General features: G+C 31.8%; 1 protein-coding gene across 3 annotated transcripts; it reads left to right on the top strand.

Annotated features, from left to right (window-relative positions):
* Positions 1 to 69: 69 nt before the first annotated feature.
* On the top strand, positions 70 to 23,829 carry LOC130891881 (tyrosine-protein kinase Fer). 3 transcript variants are annotated; one of them, XM_057796947.1, is made up of 15 exons: positions 70 to 323; positions 572 to 787; positions 2,568 to 2,758; positions 10,424 to 10,520; positions 11,111 to 11,306; positions 14,861 to 14,998; positions 15,066 to 15,302; positions 17,706 to 17,892; positions 18,061 to 18,228; positions 19,773 to 19,970; positions 20,515 to 20,691; positions 20,748 to 20,961; positions 22,154 to 22,306; positions 22,627 to 22,872; positions 23,271 to 23,829. In XM_057796947.1, the coding sequence occupies exons 1-15, from the start codon at positions 311 to 313 to the stop codon at positions 23,423 to 23,425; spliced, it is 2,586 nt and encodes an 861-aa protein (XP_057652930.1). In that variant the 5' UTR covers positions 70 to 310; the 3' UTR covers positions 23,426 to 23,829. The 3 variants fall into 3 exon arrangements, with proteins under 3 accessions (XP_057652930.1, XP_057652931.1, XP_057652932.1); XM_057796948.1 differs by lacking the exon at positions 18,061 to 18,228 and having other exon boundaries at positions 211 to 323; XM_057796949.1 differs by lacking the exon at positions 18,061 to 18,228 and having other exon boundaries at positions 233 to 787.
* The last annotated feature ends 19 nt before the right edge of the window (positions 23,830 to 23,848 follow it).

Genomic DNA, 23,848 nt, shown 5'->3' with positions numbered 1-23,848 from the left:
ATTCTAAAACGAGTGGAATAAATAGTTCGGCTGTAAATTATCTAAACGCTACTATATTAAATATAATCTATAATTACACTACTTATCTATAAAACATTTATCTCGATCCATTAGAAATTTATTATTATGATCTTAACGATCATAGAAAAAAAAATTAAGGTGGGGCGATTTTATTTCGAAATAACCGCCGCACGGATCGGCCTATAATCGCAAAGTAGGCTTTGGCCAGTCGAGGAATACTCGTTCGAGTTTCTTCACTCCGCGCGCGCCACTTAATCGAGACAAAACAACTGAAGTCGAGTCTGCCTGCATGCAATTCACAGGTATCTTGATCCATTCTCCGAGTTCTCTTAACGTCCATATATATATATATATACATATAATACTTAGTTCCTTTGTCTGTGTTGTCGAGTGTTAAACTGTGGGTATGTCGTTGTAGCTTGTCGGTTAGTGGAAATGTCTCAAACGAAAAATTAAACGTTTTTAATACAATTATTACACACGTGAAACACGCCGAACAGCTGTTTGATATCTAAAAATATGTAATAATAAAAGTATTATTGAATATAAGGTGATGGTAATTGTGTGAATATGGGATTTTCTACGAATCTACAGGGTAAGATCGCCCACGAAGCGCTTCTATCCAGACAAGATGCCGAACTAAGGTTGTTGGACTCTATGAAAAGGTGCATTGTTTCTAAAGTTAAGTGCGATAGGGATTATGCGGTGGCGCTTAGCGCAGTGGCATCCCAAGGGTTGAAATTCGACAGGGGCGACGAACTTTCTGGTATGTTTTAAATGCTTTTTTTTCTCCACCCTTTCCCCCCCAATAACTTAACATTACGATAATACATTTATGAATAAATACAAAACACAGTGGCGTAACAAATCTCGAAATATCAGACTAGTTAATGATAGGTTTATGGTAATCTACGGGGTGTTTTATAAATAGGGTTATATTTTTATATCGTAATAATAAAAATCAGATGTTTTCTTTTTTACTTTTGGCAATCTTAAACGAATATAAATAGATAAAAAAATTAGAACACAACTTATAAGACTGCAGATTAAAATAGAATAATTAAAAATAGAGTATGAATCTATTGGATTGAAAATTTTTGTAGGGAAAAAATTATTATTATAGAGGGTGATACGATTTTGAAAGCATTTGTATTTAATATTCTATTGTGCGTTAGATTTATTTTATTTAGTTAGGTTATATCACGTGATAAGAAGAAATTTAGTATTTTTTTTTTATTTCAATTTATGAATCTCACTTTTTTGTCATATTTATAAATAATAATCCACATCTAAAGTAAAATTCGAATATTTTCATCTAATAAATCAAGTTATTACATATTTTTTCGGTTATCCTTGAATAATAATTTGTTTTTCGTGCTCTATGGTTGTTTAAAGTTGAAATATTGAGCTATTCATAGTAACTTTTATTACATTATTAATATATTTTAGGAAACTCTAATAAAATTTTATTGTTTTTCTTTACGCGATTAAAGATTACGGGCTATTTCATAGAAAAACAAAACTTTCTAATATTTTGTCAACCCGTTTCCGCCCCTTTTTCCAAAATACCACCGGGAGGTCCGCATTCTTTACCTACTTATCACCTTTTCGTTATTTGTCGTTTAATACTACCTCTCATCGACCGAACCCATTCATTACGATTTGACCTCCTTTTATAGCAAATTAAAGTCTCTTCATCTAATATAATGTCGTTACAGAGGCGACTCGTTTCGAAATATATTAAAAAACGTTTAAAATTTACACGGTTTTATGATATAACTGTTATTACAACATGGCGGCGTATTAATGCAATATGGTGTCGGATTTATGACGTCATTCGGAATAAAGACAATGATTTTTATACAATCGATATTATTCGATAGATATCGATATAAAAACAAGATTAACAACTAATGTAAATAGTATATTTATATATTGAATACAAATAAGTCGTAATTAAATTACTATCGATTACAACAATGTTAATCGTTTGATAATAATAAGAAATTATTTTAAAACAATTGAGATCGATTATTAATTCGGAAAGTATTGTATTGGAATCGATTTTTAGGAAGCAAATCACAGATTTTTCCCTATTTACTTTTTTCTGTGGTAAATAGTAACTGTATAGACCAAGCCATCTACCGGAATTCGTTGTAACCGAATATTTAGCCACAATATTCCACCACAAGAAAATTATATTAAAAGTGCGTAGACGAAAATTATGAAATGTCATATAATAAATTCGAATTATTAAAAAAAAAATTATTAATAAATTATATTTAGTTATACAGAGATATTAAAACGTTGCTTCAATTTCAAAAATAATTTCTGAACTTGCTGCTACCAAAATCGTTCAATAGTTTTGAAGACGTACCAGAAATTCATAAAAACGGGCTCTGTTGGCGACGCGTCCCGTTCTCCCGATCTTAAATCAATAAAATAAGTTAGTTAAACGAAAATTTTTGCGCCGTACTATACAGGGTGTTACCACTTTTGCGTTACCGATAAGATTTTTTTTCCTATTGTTTTTTTTTTAATGACAGGAAGCTTAGTTGCAACTTCTTGGCGAAATATGATGGACGAAATGGATAGCACCGCTAAAATAATTCGACAAAACGCAGATAACATCGAAAATAAATGTTTGGATACGTTGAATACGCTGTACGCGGAAAAAAGAAAAGCTAGAAAATTATATCAAGAAGAACACGCGAGAATTTTACAACAATTCACGCACGTAAGTATTTTCCACGCGTTATTTCGAATGTTTTGTGTGATTTAATGGTCGAACGAATTTTTTTCTCGCGTCAGTCGTTTTCCCACGCAATTTTCATACCCGCTGAAGAAGAAGTAATAAACAGATTATCGAACAAACAGTTTTTTTTTTGCTTCAACGATTTCATGAATGCATTCCGAACTTGTACGAAATGTTAAACAGCTAAACGATGTTTCCGTTACGACTCACGGCACTGAATAATAAACAAACTACGACGTACTGTACGTGTACGAACGTTCAATTATAAGAAAAAAATAACATAAATACGAGGGGGAACCCAAAAATAATTTTTAAAGAAAATGGCGCGCAAATATGTCATAGGAAACCACGTAGCGTCGAACAGGGGTAGAGGGGTCTAGGGAAAGGTTAAGTGCAGGAAGGGAGGGGTTCCAAAATCACCACGTGGTATATGGACGCTTCCTTGATACATGGTGTGTGTCGCCGTTTGTGCAACATATACTTTTGACAAAAATTTCGAAGACCAGAAGCATTTACTGTGCTATAAACGAATGTAGAGAAGGAATACCATTTTTGATTCTTCACAAAAAACTGGAAAATCGAAAATTTCGAGCCGAGAGAGAGAACAGAAATACAAAGTATCTCATATTCCATTTTTTAGTGCCCACCAATTTACCTTCTCTTCCTATTCTTCTCGAAATTTCTTCGTTGGTTTTTCTTCCCGTCCATGGAACTCTCCAAATTATTCTCCAAAGCCTCCGATCTGTTCATGGTATTCATAGATAGACCCGTCGTGCCCCAATTGATGTCACCAAAGTCCCAAGTCCTTCGAGAAGCCGATCAGGCGTTTTGGCTGAACCCTTTGATGTAGTAAAGCAGTTTGTGGGGTTTTTCCAGGTATTTATGGTGTTCTGTGATGTAGTGAAGCAGGTTGTGGGGGTTTCCCAGGTGTTTATGGTGTTCAATGATGTAGTAAAGCAGGTTGTGAGGTTTTCCCAGGTGTTTATACTGTCCAGTAATGCCGTTAGGCAGGTTGTGGGGTTTTTCCAGATGTTTATGGTGTTCAATGATGTAGTAAAGCAGGTTGTGAGGTTTTCCCAGGTGTTTATGGTGTCCAGTAATGCCGTTAGGCAGGTTTTGGGGTTTTCCCAGGTGTTTATGGTGTCCAGTAATGCCGTTAGGCAGTATGTGGAGTTTTCCCAGGTGTTTATGGTGTCCAGTGATGTAGTGAAGCAGGTTGTGAGGTTTTCCCAGGTGTTTATGGTGTCCAGTGATGTAGTGAAGCAGGTTGTGAGGTTTTCCCAGGTGTTTATGGTGTCCAGTAATGCCGTTAGGCAGGTTTTGGGGTTTTCCCAGGTGTTTATGGTGTCCAGTAATGCCGTTAGGCAGTATGTGGAGTTTTCCCAGGTGTTTATGGTGTCCAGTGATGTAGTGAAGCAGGTTGTGAGGTTTTCCCAGGTGTTTATGGTGTCCAGTGATGTAGTGAAGCAGGTTGTGAGGTTTTCCCAGGTGTTTATGGTGTCCAGTGATGTAGTGAAGCAGGTTGTGGGGTTTTCCCAGGTGTTTACGGTGTCCAGTGATGCCGTTAGGCAGTATGTGGGGTTTTCCCAGGTGTTTATGGTGTCCAGTGATGTAGTAAAGCAGGTTGTGGGGTTTTCCCAGGTGCTTATGGTGTCCATTACGTGCAAAAGCACAGATCAAAGTCGTGAATACGTTTTACAATTTCATAAATGAGTTCATTGCTGTTTCTTCCTTCATTCTTCTCGATCTTTTCAATGTTGTGGATGAAAAAAAGTCACATGAGGCCAAGACAGGCGAGTACGGTGGTTGTTTGGGCAAAACCACGTCGATTTTAGCCAAAATGGATGAGGTTGTGTTAGAACGTATTTCCAGTCATTGATTCGTTATTTTTTTTGTCGAATAATCTTCTAAATGAAACGTTTTATCGGGGGGTACGTACCCTGCTTGAACTACGCACGTGATATCAAAGAATCGATGCTATTCCGGTCGTTATTGGAATAAATTATTTTCCTATATTGATGATATATTTAATGATTTGATTTGATCATCAAAAAAAAATTGAAAATACTCGTTTCTAAGTTTAAATATGGATTAAAATGACGAGTTTCCTCAATGCGATTTTACTAAACGTTAATTATCAAGAAGTGAATAAGTCAATTGGACGAACGAGCTTGTTATAATCGTTAAATGGAATATATTAAGGATTTAATAGTCTCTAGTTGTTGTTTCGTTTTAATTGAGAGCGTTTCCTGCGTTTTTACTCGATCGAATTATCTTAAAATTCGTCCAATTTTCAATTTTTTTTAATTTGAACGCGAAAAATATCGATTCATTCGAAAAACTGTCGTAGAATATCAAACCTGCGATTTTACGTTTCCCAGAATTGAACCCGAGACCAAGGCAACGACCTAACCACACGACCTTCAACGCATAAACGTCATTTTTGATTGATCGATATTGTCCCGGCTCTCGATCGTCTTATTTTTGCTTTGTTTTATCATCTTTATCACATTCTCTACCTCCTATACTTCTTCTATTTCTTTATTTGTTCTTTTTGTTCGAATATGTTGTACCTGCCGTTATTACTATGGCCAAAATTAATTAATTAAAGTTGGAATTTCTACTTCAAATACTCTATTCGACAGATTTGGCCCCATTGGATTTTTTTCTGTTACCAAACTTGAAAAAATAGCGAAGATTTTCCAATAATGAAGAATCGATGTCGGTGGTTAGAGCTAAAAAAAATGTTACTTCTCGAACCATCCTCGTATGTCATTTTCTTTCCTCGTCGCATAATTTTTCTTTTATTTACGGCATTTTCTCAATAAATATCACTTCGAAGTTAGTAACGCCATCTTTTGGGGAAAATATCATCTCTCCTAACGCCATCTATTGGTGTAATTTTTATAACAAGTGTCGTATAAATTGTTCTTCACTTTTTCTTTTATTTGGTGGAATATTTTGGCCGCTATTTTTAACGGTGGGGTATTTTATCCGTTAGTGTTCGTTGTGGTGGAATGTTTAGGTCATTCTATGAAAAAAAATGCGTATATTAAACACAAAAATCAACAAAATATTTCGATTATTATTTTTTATGGTGGAATATTTCGTCCAAAAGTGCTTACGTCGTTAAACATTACTTTGTTTTACTTTCTTTTGGTGGAATATTTCGTCCAAGATTGAATACGTCCTGAAACATTGTTTTCTTTAGTTTTTTGGTGGAATATTTCGTCCAAGATTGAATACGTCCTGAAACATTGTTTTCTTTAGTTTTTTGGTGGAATATTTCGTCCAAGATTGCTTACGTCGTTAAACATTATTTTGTTTTTCTTTTGGTGGAATATTTCGGTCGCTAAATTGAATCTCAACGATGTTTAAATTCCTAATTGTTTTCTCACGATTGATATTATCACGAACACGCGACTTGCACTACCTGAGAAAGTGTCTATAGCCCTGTAAATATATTTAACGAAACGACGTTGAAACAAAATAAAATTGTGTGGTTTTTACGTAATTTACATACTAAACAATCAAGTTCGCTTATAAATTAATTATTCATTTAACGATTTGAATGTTTTCATAAGCGTTTTATTGAAACAACTGGCAACATCGTAATAAAATATGTTAACTGATTTGGTACGCTTCTGATAGAGGGCGCTAGCTGTAGACTTAGTTATTAAAAGTTATGTAATGTAAATAGTGTTTAAAGAAGGAAAATTCAAAAAAAAAAATACATAAATTCGTGGTTTTTAAAAGATAAAAAACAAGGTAAAAGTGTCTAAGATAATTGAGATACGATAAAATTTCGAAAAATTCTCTATGGGGCAAACATTTTTTAAATTAAATATTTTGGGGATCAGAAAACTTTGAAAAAGTGTCTAGAGAACCCAAATTTTCCGAAAAAGTGTCTAGAAACCTAAAATTTTCAATAATAATAATTTCTAAAGAGAAATTTTTTTCGAAAAGTGTCTAGGTGACAATGCTTTCCTCAAAAAAGTGTCTAGGAATCCAGATATTTTCAAAAAAGTGTTTAGACCCCCAAAATCTTCAATAATAATTATTTTGAAACCGAAATTTATTTTGAAAAGTGACTGGGCGGCAATTTTCTTTTGAAAAAAGTGTCTAGAGAACCCAAATTTTCCGAAAAAGTGTCTAGAAACCTAAAATTTTCAATAATAATAATTTCTAAAGAGAAATTTTTTTCGAAAAGTGTCTAGGTGACAATGCTTTCCTCAAAAAAGTGTCTAGGAATCCAGATATTTTCAAAAAAGTGTTTAGACCCCCAAAATCTTCAATAATAATTATTTTGAAACCGAAATTTATTTTGAAAAGTGACTGGGCGGCAATTTTCTTTTGAAAAAAGTGTCTAGAGAACCCAAATTTTCCGAAAAAGTGTCTAGAAACCTAAAATTTTCAATAATAATAATTTCTAAAGAGAAATTTTTTTCGAAAAGTGTCTAGGTGACAATGCTTTCCTCAAAAAAGTGTCTAGGAATCCAGATATTTTCAAAAAAGTGTTTAGACCCCCAAAATCTTCAATAATAATTATTTTGAAACCGAAATTTATTTTGAAAAGTGACTGGGCGGCAATTTTCTTTTGAAAAAAGTGTCTAGAGAACCCAAATTTTCCGAAAAAGTGTCTAGAAACCTAAAATTTTCAATAATAATAATTTCTAAAGAGAAATTTTTTTCGAAAAGTGTCTAGGTGACAATGCTTTCCTCAAAAAAGTGTCTAGGAATCCAGATATTTTCAAAAAAGTGTTTAGACCCCCAAAATCTTCAATAATAATTATTTTGAAACCGAAATTTATTTTGAAAAGTGACTGGGCGGCAATTTTCTTTTGAAAAAAGTGTCTAGAGAACCCAAATTTTCCGAAAAAGTGTCTAGAAACCTAAAATTTTCAATAATAATAATTTCTAAAGAGAAATTTTTTTCGAAAAGTGTCTAGGTGACAATGCTTTCCTCAAAAAAGTGTCTAGGAATCCAGATATTTTCAAAAAAGTGTTTAGACCCCCAAAATCTTCAATAATAATTATTTTGAAACCGAAATTTATTTTGAAAAGTGACTGGGCGGCAATTTTCTTTTGAAAAAAGTGTCTAGAGAACCCAAATTTTCCGAAAAAGTGTCTAGAAACCTAAAATTTTCAATAATAATAATTTCTAAAGAGAAATTTTTTTCGAAAAGTGTCTAGGTGACAATGCTTTCCTCAAAAAAGTGTCTAGGAATCCAGATATTTTCAAAAAAGTGTTTAGACCCCCAAAATCTTCAATAATAATTATTTTGAAACCGAAATTTATTTTGAAAAGTGACTGGGCGGCAATTTTCTTTTGAAAAAAGTGTCTAGAGAACCCAAATTTTCCGAAAAAGTGTCTAGAAACCTAAAATTTTCAATAATAATAATTTCTAAAGAGAAATTTTTTTCGAAAAGTGTCTAGGTGACAATGCTTTCCTCAAAAAAGTGTCTAGGAATCCAGATATTTTCAAAAAAGTGTTTAGACCCCCAAAATCTTCAATAATAATTATTTTGAAACCGAAATTTATTTTGAAAAGTGACTGGGCGGCAATTTTCTTTTGAAAAAAGTGTCTAGAGAACCCAAATTTTCCGAAAAAGTGTCTAGAAACCTAAAATTTTCAATAATAATAATTTCTAAAGAGAAATTTTTTTCGAAAAGTGTCTAGGTGACAATGCTTTCCTCAAAAAAGTGTCTAGGAATCCAGATATTTTCAAAAAAGTGTTTAGACCCCCAAAATCTTCAATAATAATTATTTTGAAACCGAAATTTATTTTGAAAAGTGACTGGGCGGCAATTTTCTTTTGAAAAAAGTGTCTAGAGAACCCAAATTTTCCGAAAAAGTGTCTAGAAACCTAAAACTTTCAATAATAATAATTTCTAAAGAGAAATTTTTTTCGAAAAGTGTCTAGGTGACAATGCTTTCCTCAAAAAAGTGTCTAGGAATCCAGATATTTTCAAAAAAGTGTTTAGACCCCCAAAATCTTCAATAATAATTATTTTGAAACCGAAATTTATTTTGAAAAGTGACTGGGCGGCAATTTTCTTTTGAAAAAAGTGTCTAGAGAACCCAAATTTTCCGAAAAAGTGTCTAGAAACCTAAAATTTTCAATAATAATAATTTCTAAAGAGAAATTTTTTTCGAAAAGTGTCTAGGTGACAATGCTTTCCTCAAAAAAGTGTCTAGGAATCCAGATATTTTCAAAAAAGTGTTTAGACCCCCAAAATCTTCAATAATAATTATTTTGAAACCGAAATTTATTTTGAAAAGTGACTGGGCGGCAATTTTCTTTTGAAAAAAGTGTCTAGAGAACCCAAATTTTCCGAAAAAGTGTCTAGAAACCTAAAATTTTCAATAATAATAATTTCTAAAGAGAAATTTTTTTCGAAAAGTGTCTAGGTGACAATGCTTTCCTCAAAAAAGTGTCTAGGAATCCAGATATTTTCAAAAAAGTGTTTAGACCCCCAAAATCTTCAATAATAATGATTTTGAAACCGAAATTTATTTTGAAAAGTGACTGGGCGGCAATTTTCTTTTGAAAAAAGTGTCTAGAGAACCCAAATTTTCCGAAAAAGTGTCTAGAAACCTAAAATTTTCAATAATAATAATTTCTAAAGAGAAATTTTTTTCGAAAAGTGTCTAGGTGACAATGCTTTCCTCAAAAAAGTGTCTAGGAATCCAGATATTTTCAAAAAAGTGTTTAGACCCCCAAAATCTTCAATAATAATTATTTTGAAACCGAAATTTATTTTGAAAAGTGACTGGGCGGCAATTTTCTTTTGAAAAAAGTGTCTAGAGAACCCAAATTTTCCGAAAAAGTGTCTAGAAACCTAAAATTTTCAATAATAATAATTTCTAAAGAGAAATTTTTTTCGAAAAGTGTCTAGGTGACAATGCTTTCCTCAAAAAAGTGTCTAGGAATCCAGATATTTTCAAAAAAGTGTTTAGACCCCCAAAATCTTCAATAATAATTATTTTGAAACCGAAATTTATTTTGAAAAGTGACTGGGCGGCAATTTTCTTTTGAAAAAAGTGTCTAGAGAACCCAAATTTTCCGAAAAAGTGTCTAGAAACCTAAAATTTTCAATAATAATAATTTCTAAAGAGAAATTTTTTTCGAAAAGTGTCTAGGTGACAATGCTTTCCTCAAAAAAGTGTCTAGGAATCCAGATATTTTCAAAAAAGTGTTTAGACCCCCAAAATCTTCAATAATAATTATTTTGAAACCGAAATTTATTTTGAAAAGTGACTGGGCGGCAATTTTCTTTTGAAAAAAGTGTCTAGAGAACCCAAAATTTTCAATAATAATAATTTCTAAACAGAAAATTTTTTCAAATAGTGTCTAGGCGACAATATTTTTCTAAAAAACGTGTCGAGAAAACCAGAATTTTTCAAAAAATTGTTATAGTAACGAAAATTCACTATTTACAAACAGTCAAGTACATTATTAATAAAACTTTTCAATTTTCTCAAATACTTTTTGTCGAAACAACTGGCAACATCGTAATAAAATCTATTTCACTTGTTCTGCCTCTCATAGAGGACACTAGTTGCATTAAATCGAGATTCGCTCGCGTATAATTCAATAATTCATAACGTCGTTTGTTGATTGTTTATTTTTTTTTTCTTCAAGTTATCAGACGAAGTGAATCGAAAAAAAGCCGAATATCAAAAATATTTAGAACTTTATAAACAGATGAGATGTAAATTTGAAGAACATTACATAAAATGTAAGTAATTTTCATAATTTACAAACGAATGCGAAACAAATACTCTTTTGAATACTTTTGGAAGCCCCCTCATACATTTCCTATTCACCTCGTAGTAATTCGATCAAGGATTTTCTTAAATTATTCTATGGTCTTCTAAAAGAATTCACGAGATGAATTAAAATAGAAAAATATCCACGAAAAAATCGTCGTACAACTTTGTAATTGAAACGGATCGGCATTTGAAATACGGGGGGATGCGCTAAACTTAAAAATATCATCAAGGATTTCGTTCAAACGCTGTTAAATTTTTTTTTAATTCATCCTGTTGTTTTTTATCTTATCTTTTTGGTTGGTATAAAATTTCCAACAACAATTGGTAATATAAATAATTTTACGATATTAAATATATTTTTTACGATAATTTAAAGATTAATCGAGGAAAAAATTAGTATTTCATTTATAATTAATTCATTATTTGACAGATTTTCATTAACAATCAACGTTTTTAAAATTTTCCATTTGGAAAATGGAATGTTGTTATTAACGTTAATAATTTACGAACGTTCCCCCGTATATCGATGTGTCTATTTTTACAATTGTTTACGTAGCTGGTCGCGGAGGTAGAAAATTGGATGATGTCAGGGACAAATACCAAAAAGCCTGTCGGAAACTTCATTTAACTCACAACGAATACGTTTTATTGCTTTGCGAAGCCGTAGAATTCGAAAAGGACTTCAGAACGGTTTTGCTACCGGGGCTATTGGAATATCAACAATCCCTACAGGAGGCCTACATTTCGACGTGGTAAGCTTGACATTTTAACGATAATTTTTGTTTGTTTTGCCAGTTGAATAGTTCGCCAAAAACTTCGTATTGACGTATAAAAAATTATTGTATCGGTAAAAGTGTGTAGATAATGTGAAATTTGGAAAAAAAGTTGATAAAAAACGTGAATTTTGGAAAATAATTTCGAAAAAGTGTCTATGGTATCAGAATCTTTAAATAATGTGTCTGGAAAGACAGGAATTGTTTTTTAAATGTGGAAAATTCGTGGAAATTGTGAAAAATGTGTCTAGGAAGCAAAAGTATTTTGAAAAAAACATCTGGATCCAAAAAAAACCTTCAAAAAAGTGTTAAGAGAACCAAAATTTCTGAAAAAACGTGTCCAGGGTATCAGAATCTTTAAAAAATGTGTCTGGAAAGACACGAATTGTTTTTTAAATGGTTAAAATTCGTGGAAATTGTGAAAAATGTGTCTAGGAAGCAAAAGTATTTTGAAAAAAACATCTGGATCCAAAAAAAACCTTCAAAAAAGTGTTAAGAGAACCAAAATTTCTGAAAAAACGTGTCCAGGGTATCAGAATCTATAAAAAATGTGTCTGGAAAGACACGAATTGTTTTTTAAATGGTTAAAATTCGTGGAAATTGTGAAAAATGTGTCTAGGAAGCAAAAGTATTTTGAAAAAAACATCTGGATCCAAAGAAACCTTCGAAAAAGTGTTAAGAGAACCAGAATTTCTGAAAAAACGTGTCCAGGGTATCAGAATCTTTAAAAAATGTGTCTGGAAAGACACGAATTGTTTTTTAAATGGTTAAAATTCGTGGAAATTGTGAAAAATGTGTCTAGGAAGCAAAAGTATTTTGAAAAAAACATCTGGATCCAAAGAAACCTTCAAAAAAGTGTTAAGAGAACCAGAATTTCTGAAAAAACGTGTCCAGGGTATCAGAATCTTTAAAAAATGTGTCTGGAAAGACACGAATTGTTTTTTAAATGTGGAAAATTCGTGGAAATTGTGAAAAATGTGTCTAGGAAGCAAAAGTATTTTGAAAAAAACATCTGGATCCAAAAAAAACCTTCAAAAAAGTGTTAAGAGAACCAAAATTTCTGAAAAAACGTGTCCAGGGTATCAGAATCTTTAAAAAATGTGTCTGGAAAGACACGAATTGTTTTTTAAATGGTTAAAATTCGTGGAAATTGTGAAAAATGTGTCTAGGAAGCAAAAGTATTTTGAAAAAAACATCTGGATCCAAAGAAACCTTCGAAAAAGTGTTAAGAGAACCAGAATTTCTGAAAAAACGTGTCCAGGGTATCAGAATCTTTAAAAAATGTGTCTGGAAAGACACGAATTGTTTTTTAAATGGTTAAAATTCGTGGAAATTGTGAAAAATGTGTCTAGGAAGCAAAAGTATTTTGAAAAAAACATCTGGATCCAAAGAAACCTTCGAAAAAGTGTTAAGAGAACCAGAATTTCTGAAAAAACGTGTCCAGGGTATCAGAATCTTTAAAAAATGTGTCTGGAAAGACACGAATTGTTTTTTAAATGTGGAAAATTCGTGGAAATTGTGAAAAATGTGTCTAGGAAGCAAAAGTATTTTGAAAAAAACATCTGGATCCAAAAAAAACCTTCAAAAAAGTGTTAAGAGAACCAAAATTTCTGAAAAAACGTGTCCAGGGTATCAGAATCTTTAAAAAATGTGTCTGGAAAGACACGAATTGTTTTTTAAATGGTTAAAATTCGTGGAAATTGTGAAAAATGTGTCTAGGAAGCAAAAGTATTTTGAAAAAAACATCTGGATCCAAAAAAAACCTTCAAAAAAGTGTTAAGAGAACCAAAATTTCTGAAAAAACGTGTCCAGGGTATCAGAATCTATAAAAAATGTGTCTGGAAAGACACGAATTGTTTTTTAAATGGTTAAAATTCGTGGAAATTGTGAAAAATGTGTCTAGGAAGCAAAAGTATTTTGAAAAAAACATCTGGATCCAAAGAAACCTTCGAAAAAGTGTTAAGAGAACCAGAATTTCTGAAAAAACGTGTCCAGGGTATCAGAATCTTTAAAAAATGTGTCTGGAAAGACACGAATTGTTTTTTAAATGTGGAAAATTCGTGGAAATTGTGAAAAATGTGTCTAGGAAGCAAAAGTATTTTGAAAAAAACATCTGGATCCAAAGAAACCTTCGAAAAAGTGTTAAGAGAACCAGAATTTCTGAAAAAACGTGTCCAGGGTATCAGAATCTTTAAAAAATGTGTCTGGAAAGACACGAATTGTTTTTTAAATGTGGAAAATTCGTGGAAATTGTGAAAAATGTGTCTAGGAAGCAAAAGTATTTTGAAAAAAACATCTGGATCCAAAGAAACCTTCAAAAAAGTGTTAAGAGAACCAGAATTTCTGAAAAAACGTGTCCAGGGTATCAGAATCTTTAAAAAATGTGTCTGGAAAGACACGAATTGTTTTTTAAATGTGGAAAATTCGTGGAAATTGTGAAAAATGTGTCTAGGAAGCAAAAGTATTTTGAAAAAAACATCTGGATTCAAAAAAAACTTTAAAAAAGTGTTTGGGGAACTGAAATTTCTTGAAAAAAATTATCTAGAGAGGTGGAAGCTTGAATAAAAATTATTTTGGAGGCAGATATTTTTTTCAAAATATGTGTAGCAGACTTCTGTGGCAATGCAAAGTGTCTGGAAGGCAAGAAAAATATCAAAACTGGTTAGAAAATCAAAATTTTTCAAAGAAAATTGTTCAGGAAACAAGAATTTTTAGAAAAATTGTTTTGGATGCAGATATTTTTTTCAAAAAGTATCTAGGAGACTGCTGTGGCAATACAAAGTGTCTGGAAGGCAAGAAAAATATCAAAACTGGTTAGAAAATCAAAATCTTTCAAAGAAAATTGTTCAGGAAACAAGAATTTTTGGAAAAATTATTTTGGAGGCAGATATTTTTTTCAAAATATGTGTAGGAGAATGTTGTGATAATAAAAAGTGTCTGGAAGGCAAGAAAAATAGCAAAACTGGCTAGAAGATCAAAATTTTTCAAAAATATGGTTCAGGAAGCAAGAATTTTCGAAAAAATTGCTTGGGAGGCAAACATTTCTCTCAAAAAAGCGTCGAAGTGTCTGACATAATATTAATAAAAACTCTGGAAGGCAAGAAAAAATAACGAAACAAACGAGAAAACTAAAATTATCCAAAAAAATTGTTAAAATTGAGTTAGAATTTTGGATAAAAATTGTTGGGGAGGTGGAATGTTTTCAAAATTGTCTCTAGAAAGCTAAGGCCTTTTGAAAAAACTATAACAGAAACAAAAAATTCTTAAAAAAGTATCTAGAAGACGAGAATTTGCCAAAAAAATGTACATGATGCCGAAGTTCTTCGAAAAAATAGATTTAGAGAAGAAAAAATTATTCGAGGGCCAATAATTCAAAAAAATATTATGAAAAACCAGAATTTCGAAGAAAAAAAGTTGAAAAGTGTATAGGTGACGAAATTTTATCAAAAAAACATCTAAGGTGTCATAATTTTGAGAAAAACATTTCCTTTCAACATCGATCCTCAATTCAATTATGTCGTGGCACATTTTAGGAAACAAATTCTACAGGACGTTGCCATAAATTCCGATTTAACTTCCGAGAAGTTCAAGGACATCCAAAAGAAAATAATAAACAGCATCGAAAGCCTCAAACCAAGCGAGGAATATAAAGATTTCACCGAAAAACACAAGTGAGTGGTAACTCGAAAAAAAAAAAAAAAATTCACCTTCACCTCTAATTATTTCATTTATTGGTAGAACCACGCCTGCGGAACCAGTGAAATTTGTTTTCGACGAAAGCCTCGTGGAGGATTCCGCTGGAAAATTGCTTCCCAATCAATTGACAGTCGATAATTTGACAGTGGAATGGTTGAGAACGAAACTGAGTGATTTGGAGACGAATATAAAAGAGATACAAGAAAAACGAAACAATATTAGCACCACCGAAGGTTTGGTTAATGGTAAAACTTCCAACACCAACGATACTAATAACAGGTGAGTGAAAATCTGTCACTTTATTATACGAAAACTGTCAAATTTTTTTCAAATTACTTGTTTTTAACATACAGAAACAATGTCATCAACTTACATTTTCTGAACCTTCTAGAGTAGAAGTTTATAATTGAAATCATTCGAATTAGGACTTATTTATATGTAAACTGTGAAATTTTGACATCATTTGAATTATTGTATTTCGAGATACTGTATCTTGAAGTTAACTTTTAATATAAAATTGACGTCATCCTCTATTTTGGCTCCTATTACCTGAATCGATTTAAATAGCAAGTTATAAGTAGAATCATTCGAATTAGGACTTATTTCTATGTAAACTGTCAAATTTTGACATCTTTTGAACCATTGGATTTCGAGATAGTGCATCTTGAAGTTAACTTTAATATAAAATTGACGTCATCCTCTATTTTGGCTCCTATTACCTGAATCGATTTAAATACCAAGTTATAAGTAGAATCATTCGAATTAGGACTTATTTATATGTAAACTGTCAAATTTTGACATCTTTTGAACCATTGGATTTCGAGATAGTGCATCTTGAAGTTAACTTTAATATAAAATTGACGTCATCCTCTATTTTGGCTCCTATTACCTGAATCGATTTAAATACCAAGTTATAAGTAGAATCATTCGAATTAGGACTTATTTATATGTAAACTGTCAAATTTTGACATCTTTTGAACCATTGGATTTCGAGATAGTGCATCTTGAAGTTAACTTTAATATAAAATTGACGTCATCCTCTATTTTGGCTCCTATTACCTGAATCGATTTAAATACCAAGTTATAAGTAGAATCATTCGAATTAGGACTTATTTATATGTAAACTGTCAAATTTTGACATCTTTTGAACCATTGGATTTCGAGATAGTGCATCTTGAAGTTAACTTTAATATAAAATTGACGTCATCCTCTATTTTGGCTCCTATTACCTGAATCGATTTAAATAGCAAGTTATAAGTAGAATCATTCGAATTAGGACTTATTTATATGTAAACTGTCAAATTTTGACATCTTTTGAACCATTGGATTTCGAGATAGTGCATCTTGAAGTTAACTTTAATATAAAATTGACGTCATCCTCTATTTTGGCTCCTATTACCTGAATCGATTTAAATAGCAAGTTATAAGTAGAATCATTCGAATTAGGACTTATTTATATGAAAAACTGTCAAATTTTGACATCTTTTGAATCATTGTATTTCGAGATACTGTATCTTGAAGTTAACTTTAATATAAAATTGACGTCATCCTCTATTTTGGCTCCTATTACCTGAATCGATTTAAATAGCAAGTTATAAGTAGAATCATTCGAATTAGGGCTTATTTATATGTAAACTGTCAAATTTTGACATCTTTTGAACCATTGGATTTCGAGATAGTGCATCTTGAAGTTAACTTTAATATAAAATTGACGTCATCCTCTATCTTGGCTCCTATTACCTGAATCGATTTAAATAGCAAGTTATAAGTAGAATCATTCGAATTAGGACTTATTTATATGTAAACTGTCAAATTTTGACATCTTTTGAACCATTGGATTTCGAGATAGTGCATCTTGAAGTTAACTTTAATATTAAAATGATGTCATCCTCTATTTTGGCTCCTATTTCCTTAATCGATTTAAATAGCAAGTTATAAGTAAAATCATTCGAATTAGGACTTATTTATATGTAAACTGTCATATTTTGACATCTTTTGAACCATTGGATTTCGAGATAGTGCATCTTGAAGTTAACTTTAATATAAAATTGACGTCATCCTCTATTTTGGCTCCTATTACCTGAATCGATTTAAATAGCAAGTTATAAGTAGAATCATTCGAATTAGGACTTATTTATATGTAAACTGTCAAATTTTGACATCTTTTGAACCATTGGATTTCGAGATAGTGCATCTTGAAGTTAACTTTAATATAAAATTGACGTCATCCTCTATTTTGGCTCCTATTACCTGAATCGATTTAAATAGCAAGTTATAAGTAGAATCATTCGAATTAGGACTTATTTATATGTAAACTGTCAAATTTTGACATCTTTTGAACCATTGGATTTCGAGATAGTGCATCTTGAAGTTAACTTTAATATAAAATTGACGTCATCCTCTATCTTGGCTCCTATTACCTGAATCGATTTAAATAGCAAGTTATAAGTAGAATCATTCGAATTAGGACTTATTTATATGTAAACTGTCAAATTTTGACATTCTCTAAACCATCGGTTTCTGAGATACGGTATCATGAAGTCAAGTTTTATTATAAAATACGATCAAAATAAAATGTTATAAATGAAATCGTTCAGTTGCAGAAATATATTGAAAACCACCGTTTCATTTCCCGTTTCTTCTTCTTTTTTCACAGTATAAATAATGAAAATTTCCATTTAGATTATCATCTATAAGTATAGACACGTGCAAGAAGGAAATAAACGAATTAAAATGCCAGGAAAGGAAGATGCTAAAGCAGACCGAATTAATTCGGAGCGCTCTGAATGAATTGGGTTGCGAGGAAGCCCCGACGGCCTGCGACCTATCAATAGACAGTCAAAATTCCTTCAACGGCAACACAGAAGAGGTAAAAAAACAATTCGGAACGTTTCGAATGTCGTTTTTTGTAAAGTTCGAATATTCCAATCGATTTTTATCAAATTATCTCGTAATTCGATTCGAACTTTACAAAAACCGAACGTTCCGTCATAGTTATGGTGTTGGTTATATTTTAACGTGGTATTACTAATTTTAGGGTGATGGTACAAATAGCACGCATTCTAAACGTAGTATTTTCGAACCCCAGAAGATAGTTAAAATGTTACGTAAACCTTTTAGACGGAAATCTGCCCCTTCGTCACCCGTTCCTCCTCCTCGAAGGAGGAAGGATTCAGCTTCGTGTAGTGAAGGGGGAGAAACTAGTGTAGGTCTTTTTAGGCTTTTGGGTTTGCTTTTTATAAAAATGCACGATGTAGTTGTTGTTTTTAATTTCTACGCTTGAACATAATGCATATAAAATTCACTTCTTTTCATTATTTATCGATATTTTAACCGAAAAATTACCATCTGTTGTTCATATACTCATATTTCTACCAACTATTGTTTATACAGCTTTTTAACCGAGAATCCATTGTCTACTCCTCGTATATCGATATTTTAACCGATAAATTATCGTCTATTTTTCATATATTATTAATTCAACTAAGAAACTGCTCAGTTTTATCGAAAAATAATTGTTTGTCCATCGAATAACATCATTCGGACCGAGAAATTTCTGTCTACACCTCGTATATGCATGTTTTAACCGATAATTAGTTGTCTACTTCACGTATATCGATATATTAACCGATAAATTATCGTTTATTCGTCTTTTGCACCGAACAATTATTGTCTGCTCATCGAATATTGATATTTTGACGGAGAAATTTCTGTCTACTCCTCGTATATTCAAATTTTAACGGACAAATATTTGTCTAACCCTCATATATCGATATATTAACCGATAAATTATCGTTTATTCGTCTTTTGCATCGAACAATTATTGTCTACTCATCGAGTATTGACAGTTTGACCGAGAAATTTCTGTCTACACCTCGTATATGCATGTTTTAACCGATAATTAGTTGTCTACTTCACGTAAATCGATATATTAACCGATAAATTATCGTTTATTCGTCTTTTGCACCGAACATTTATTGTCTGCTCATCGAATATTGATATTTAGACCGAGAAATTTCTGTCTACACCTCGTATATGCATGTTTTAACCGATAATTAGTTGTCTACTTCACGTAAATCGATATATTAACCGATAAATTATCGCTTATTCGTCTTTTGCACCGAGCAATTATTGTCTGCTCATCGAATATTGATATTTTGACGGAGAAATTTCTGTTTACTCCTCGTATATTCAAATTTTAACCGACAAATATTTGTCTAACCCTCATATATCGATATATTAACCGATAAATTATCGTTTATTCGTCTTTTGCATCGAACAATTATTGTCTACTCATCGAGTATTGATATTTTGATCGAGAAATTTCTGTCTACTCCTCGTATATTCATATTTTAACCGACAAATATTTGTCTAATCCTCGTATATCGATATATTAACCGATAAGTTATCGTTTATTCGTCTTTTGCACCGAACAATTTTTGTCGGCTCATCGAATATTGATATTTAGACCGAGAAATTTCTGTCTATTCCGCGTATATTCAAATTTTAACCGACAAATATTTGTCAAACCCTCATATTTCGATATATTAACCGATAAATTATCGTTTATTCGTCTTTTGCACCGAACAATTATTGTCTGCTCATCGAGTATCGATATTTTGACCGAGAAATTTCTGTCTACTCCTCGTATTTTCATGTTTTAACCGACGATTAGTTGACTAGCCTTCGTATATCGATAGCTTTTTGGTTAGAAAACTAATTTTTTCTCAAATTTTCTCTGTTATTTAGGTACATATCACTACAAATAAATCACTGGTGGACGAAGAGTGGTTCCACGGGGTGTTACCTCGGGAAGAAGTCGTCAGATTGTTGAGGGAAGATGGCGATTTTCTCGTCAGAGAAACGACAAGAAACGACGAAAGTCAAACTGTTTTATCGGTTTGTTGGGGCGGCCATAAACATTTTATAGTACAAACTACTATTGAGGTGATTATTAAAATCGATTTTTTTTTTGGGTTTCCAGATGTTTCCTTTTCGTCTAATTTTGATTTTTGATTATATTCACATCCCAAAAATCACTTTAAACGTCAAATTATAACTCTTGAAGCAAATATTGGCGGGAAAACTTCGTTAAACTGCGCAAACTCGTTTGGAAACTATTGACATTTGACGTATAAAGACAATTGACAATTAGAAACTAACCTAACCTAACATATAGGCTACTTATACAGCGGTTGTGTGTTTTTATCCAAATAATTTCAATTGTTTCCTGAATTTGTGTATAAATTTTGAATTTTCGACTAAATCCACCTCCTAAATGAGTCAAAAATCGCTTTGAACGTCAAATTATAACTCTTGACGTAAATATTGGCGGGGAAACTTGATTAAGTGCGCTAACTCATCCGAAAACTATTTACATTTGACGTACAAATAAAATCGACAGTTTGAATCGAACCTGATTTAGTTATACGGGGGTTGCGCGTAAAATATCTTTCATAGATTCCAGTAAATCAGTAATTTTTCAATTTAGGGTCATTTTCGATTCGAGGGACCGGCTTTTCCGAGCATCAGAGAATTAATTCTATATCAATACAACAGCGAATTACCCGTAACGAGTAGATCAGGTGCCATATTACGTAACCCGATACCGAGAGAAACCTGGGAACTGAATAACGACAACGTGGTATTATTAGACAAAATAGGAAAGGTACCGCCGTTAAAATGACGATCTTTATTATGATTTTAATAATTTTTCTATGTTAGGGTAACTTCGGGGACGTTTACAAGGCTCAGTTGAAGAACAGCAACACCATAGTGGCGGTTAAAACGTGCAGGGTGACTTTACCCGAAGAACATAAAAAGAAATTTTTACAAGAAGGGAGGATATTGAAGCAGTACGATCATCCGAATATTGTTAAATTGATCGGTATATGTGTACAGAAACAACCGATTATGATCGTCATGGAATTAGTACCAGGTAAATGGAATTTACTTAATTCCTTATTAATTTCAATATGACCCTGTATATTTTCTTTCCACATAGTCGAATTTATGCATTCATAAGTCAAAATTGGGATAAAATAAAAATTTGGCAACGTTGTAACTATAATCGAATTATAAATAATCGATGATTCAAGTCCTGTAAGTTTTTTGAAAATTTTTATATGACCCTGTATATTCTTAATTATTTTATGCAATTCTAGGTCAAAACTGCAACGTTGTAGCAATAATCGAATTACGAATAATCGATTGTTCAAGTCTCGTAATTGTTTTATGTAATTTCAATGCGACCCTGTATATTTTCTTTCCATGTTATAGTGGAATTTATCCATTTAAAAGTCAAAATTGCGATAAAATAAAAATTTGGCAACGTTGTAACTATAATCGAATTATAAATAATCGATTATTCAAGTCCTGTAAGTTTTTTGAAAATTTTTATATGACCCTGTATATTCTTAATTATTTTATGCAATACTAGGTCAAAACTGCAACGTTGTAGCAATAATCGAATTACGAATAATCGATTGTTCAAGTCTCGTAATTGTTTTATGTAATTTCAATGCGACCCTGTATATTTTCTTTCCATGTTATAGTGGAATTTATCCATTTAAAAGTCAAAATTGCGATAAAATAAAAATTTGGCGACGTTGTAACAATAATCGAATTATGAATAATCGATAGTTCAAGTCTCTTGAGTTTTATTATGACCCGACCCTGTATATTCCTTTTTTATCTCCCTATAATATTTCTTGATACAACTTTCGTATTAATTTTGATATGACCCTGTATATTACTAAAAATTATCTAAATTCGATTTTGAAGTAAATGATTTCAATAAACGTTTTTTTTAATTTTCCAATTAAATTTATTTTCATATTGAAATTTGACATGATTCAAATACGGCAACGTTGTAATTTATACGATTTCAATCGATTTATAAAGTATCGATTGTTTAAAGCGTACAGTTAAACGAATTGCTATTGGCAACAAATCGAATGTCAAAACTATATACTCACTACTACAAAATGGTGACTTACTTGTATAATATGGCGTCGGATTGATGAGTATGCGTATTTCCGGATAGACAAGGTGTATCGACAATCATACAATCGATTGGACAACAACTAATGAATGAAAGTAATTGTAGTTTGACCCTCGTAAACTTTTAGGTGGATCTTTATTGACATTCTTGAGAAAAAAAGCATCTACCCTTATAGAAAGTCAATTAATGAAAATGTGCCTGGATACGGCTTCCGGAATGAAATATTTAGAATCCAAAAATTGTATACACAGAGATCTGGCAGCTCGAAATTGTTTGGTAGGTGAGTATCTTTTCTATTTTTAACGGAATTAAATAATTAACTTACACGGTGACGCCATCTGTAGGGTTAACGCGATAATGTATTACAGTTTTCTACTATGACACCTATCGGACAATACAGTTATCTATAACTATTCAAACTGATTTTGTAGAAACATTATATTTTAAATAAATAACAATTTTTCTATTAATTTCCGTTTTAATGGAAAATAATAACTATTATAAAGACATACATTAATCACTGGGTATAAAATCAGTGCGAAATGGTGGATGTTAAAAAATTCAGTATCTCCTTTTGTTTATTGATTCTTTTTTTTTGAGGTTATAATAACGTCGTTAAGATATCCGATTTCGGAATGTCGAGAGAAGAAGAAGAATATATAGTTTCCGACGGTATGAAACAGATACCGATCAAATGGACGGCGCCGGAAGCTTTAAATTTCGGTAAATACACTTCCTTGTGTGACATTTGGAGTTACGGCGTTTTGTGTTGGGAGATATTTTCGAAAGGCGGTACACCCTACAGCGGCATGAGTAATTCCAAAGCTCGAGAAAAAATCGATAGCGGTAAGATATCGAATCTATCATTTGTAAACCGTTTTATGATTCAGATCTGACATATTCAGATCTGACATTTATCGAACGTTTTATGCCTGAGATCTGACATTTGTAAACCGTTTTATGATTGAGATCTGACATTTGTAAACCGATTTATGATTCAGATCTGTCATTTGTCGAACGTTTTATGATTGAGATCTGACATTTGTAAACCGTTTTATGATTCAGATCTGTCATTTATCGAACGTTTTATGATTGAAATCTGACATTTGTTAACCGATTTATGATTCAGATCTGTCATTTGTCGAACGTTTTATGATTCAGATCTGTCATTTGTCGAACGTTTTATGATTCAGATCTGTCGTTTGTCGAACATTTCATGATTGATAAATGTCAAACATTTCTAGGTTATAGGATGCCGGCTCCGGATAACACTCCGGACGAGATGTACCGTTTGATGTTGAGATGTTGGGAGTACAAACCGGAGAATAGACCGAATTTCGAACAAGTTTATAGCGTCGTAGATACGTTATGCGCCGCATACAGGGTAACGTTTTGTTAAAATAATACAATTTTTCATTATCAAAGTAACTGTGATGAAATTACGCGTTAATAGACACACGCGTCTTAGAATGTCTAATTCGATCGGAAGTGACGAGGAAATCGTGAGGAAATAATTGTTTCGATAAATAAGTAAAGTTGGCAACATTGCATACGGTTGTTGTTTGTCAAAATTTCTATTCAAAAACTGAATTATCGATAAACTGTGTCACGGTCTTTAATCATTTCCTGTAATTTTCATGTTTTTTTTTTAATTTTAGATTGACAGTTTTTTACTTTACGATTTTAATTTTTTTTCTATAATTTGTATTCTATTATCTGTAATTACGATTTAATTGGATATCTTTATGTATTAGTAAAAGGCGCGCGTTGAATAATAAAAATTATACAAATAGAACAAAAAAATTTGATTTACCAAAAAAAA

This window comes from Diorhabda carinulata, chromosome 3 (genome assembly GCF_026250575.1).
Source record: "Diorhabda carinulata isolate Delta chromosome 3, icDioCari1.1, whole genome shotgun sequence".
Taxonomy (NCBI): Eukaryota; Metazoa; Arthropoda; class Insecta; order Coleoptera; family Chrysomelidae; genus Diorhabda; species Diorhabda carinulata.
This window is presented reverse-complemented; position numbering and strand designations above follow the sequence as displayed.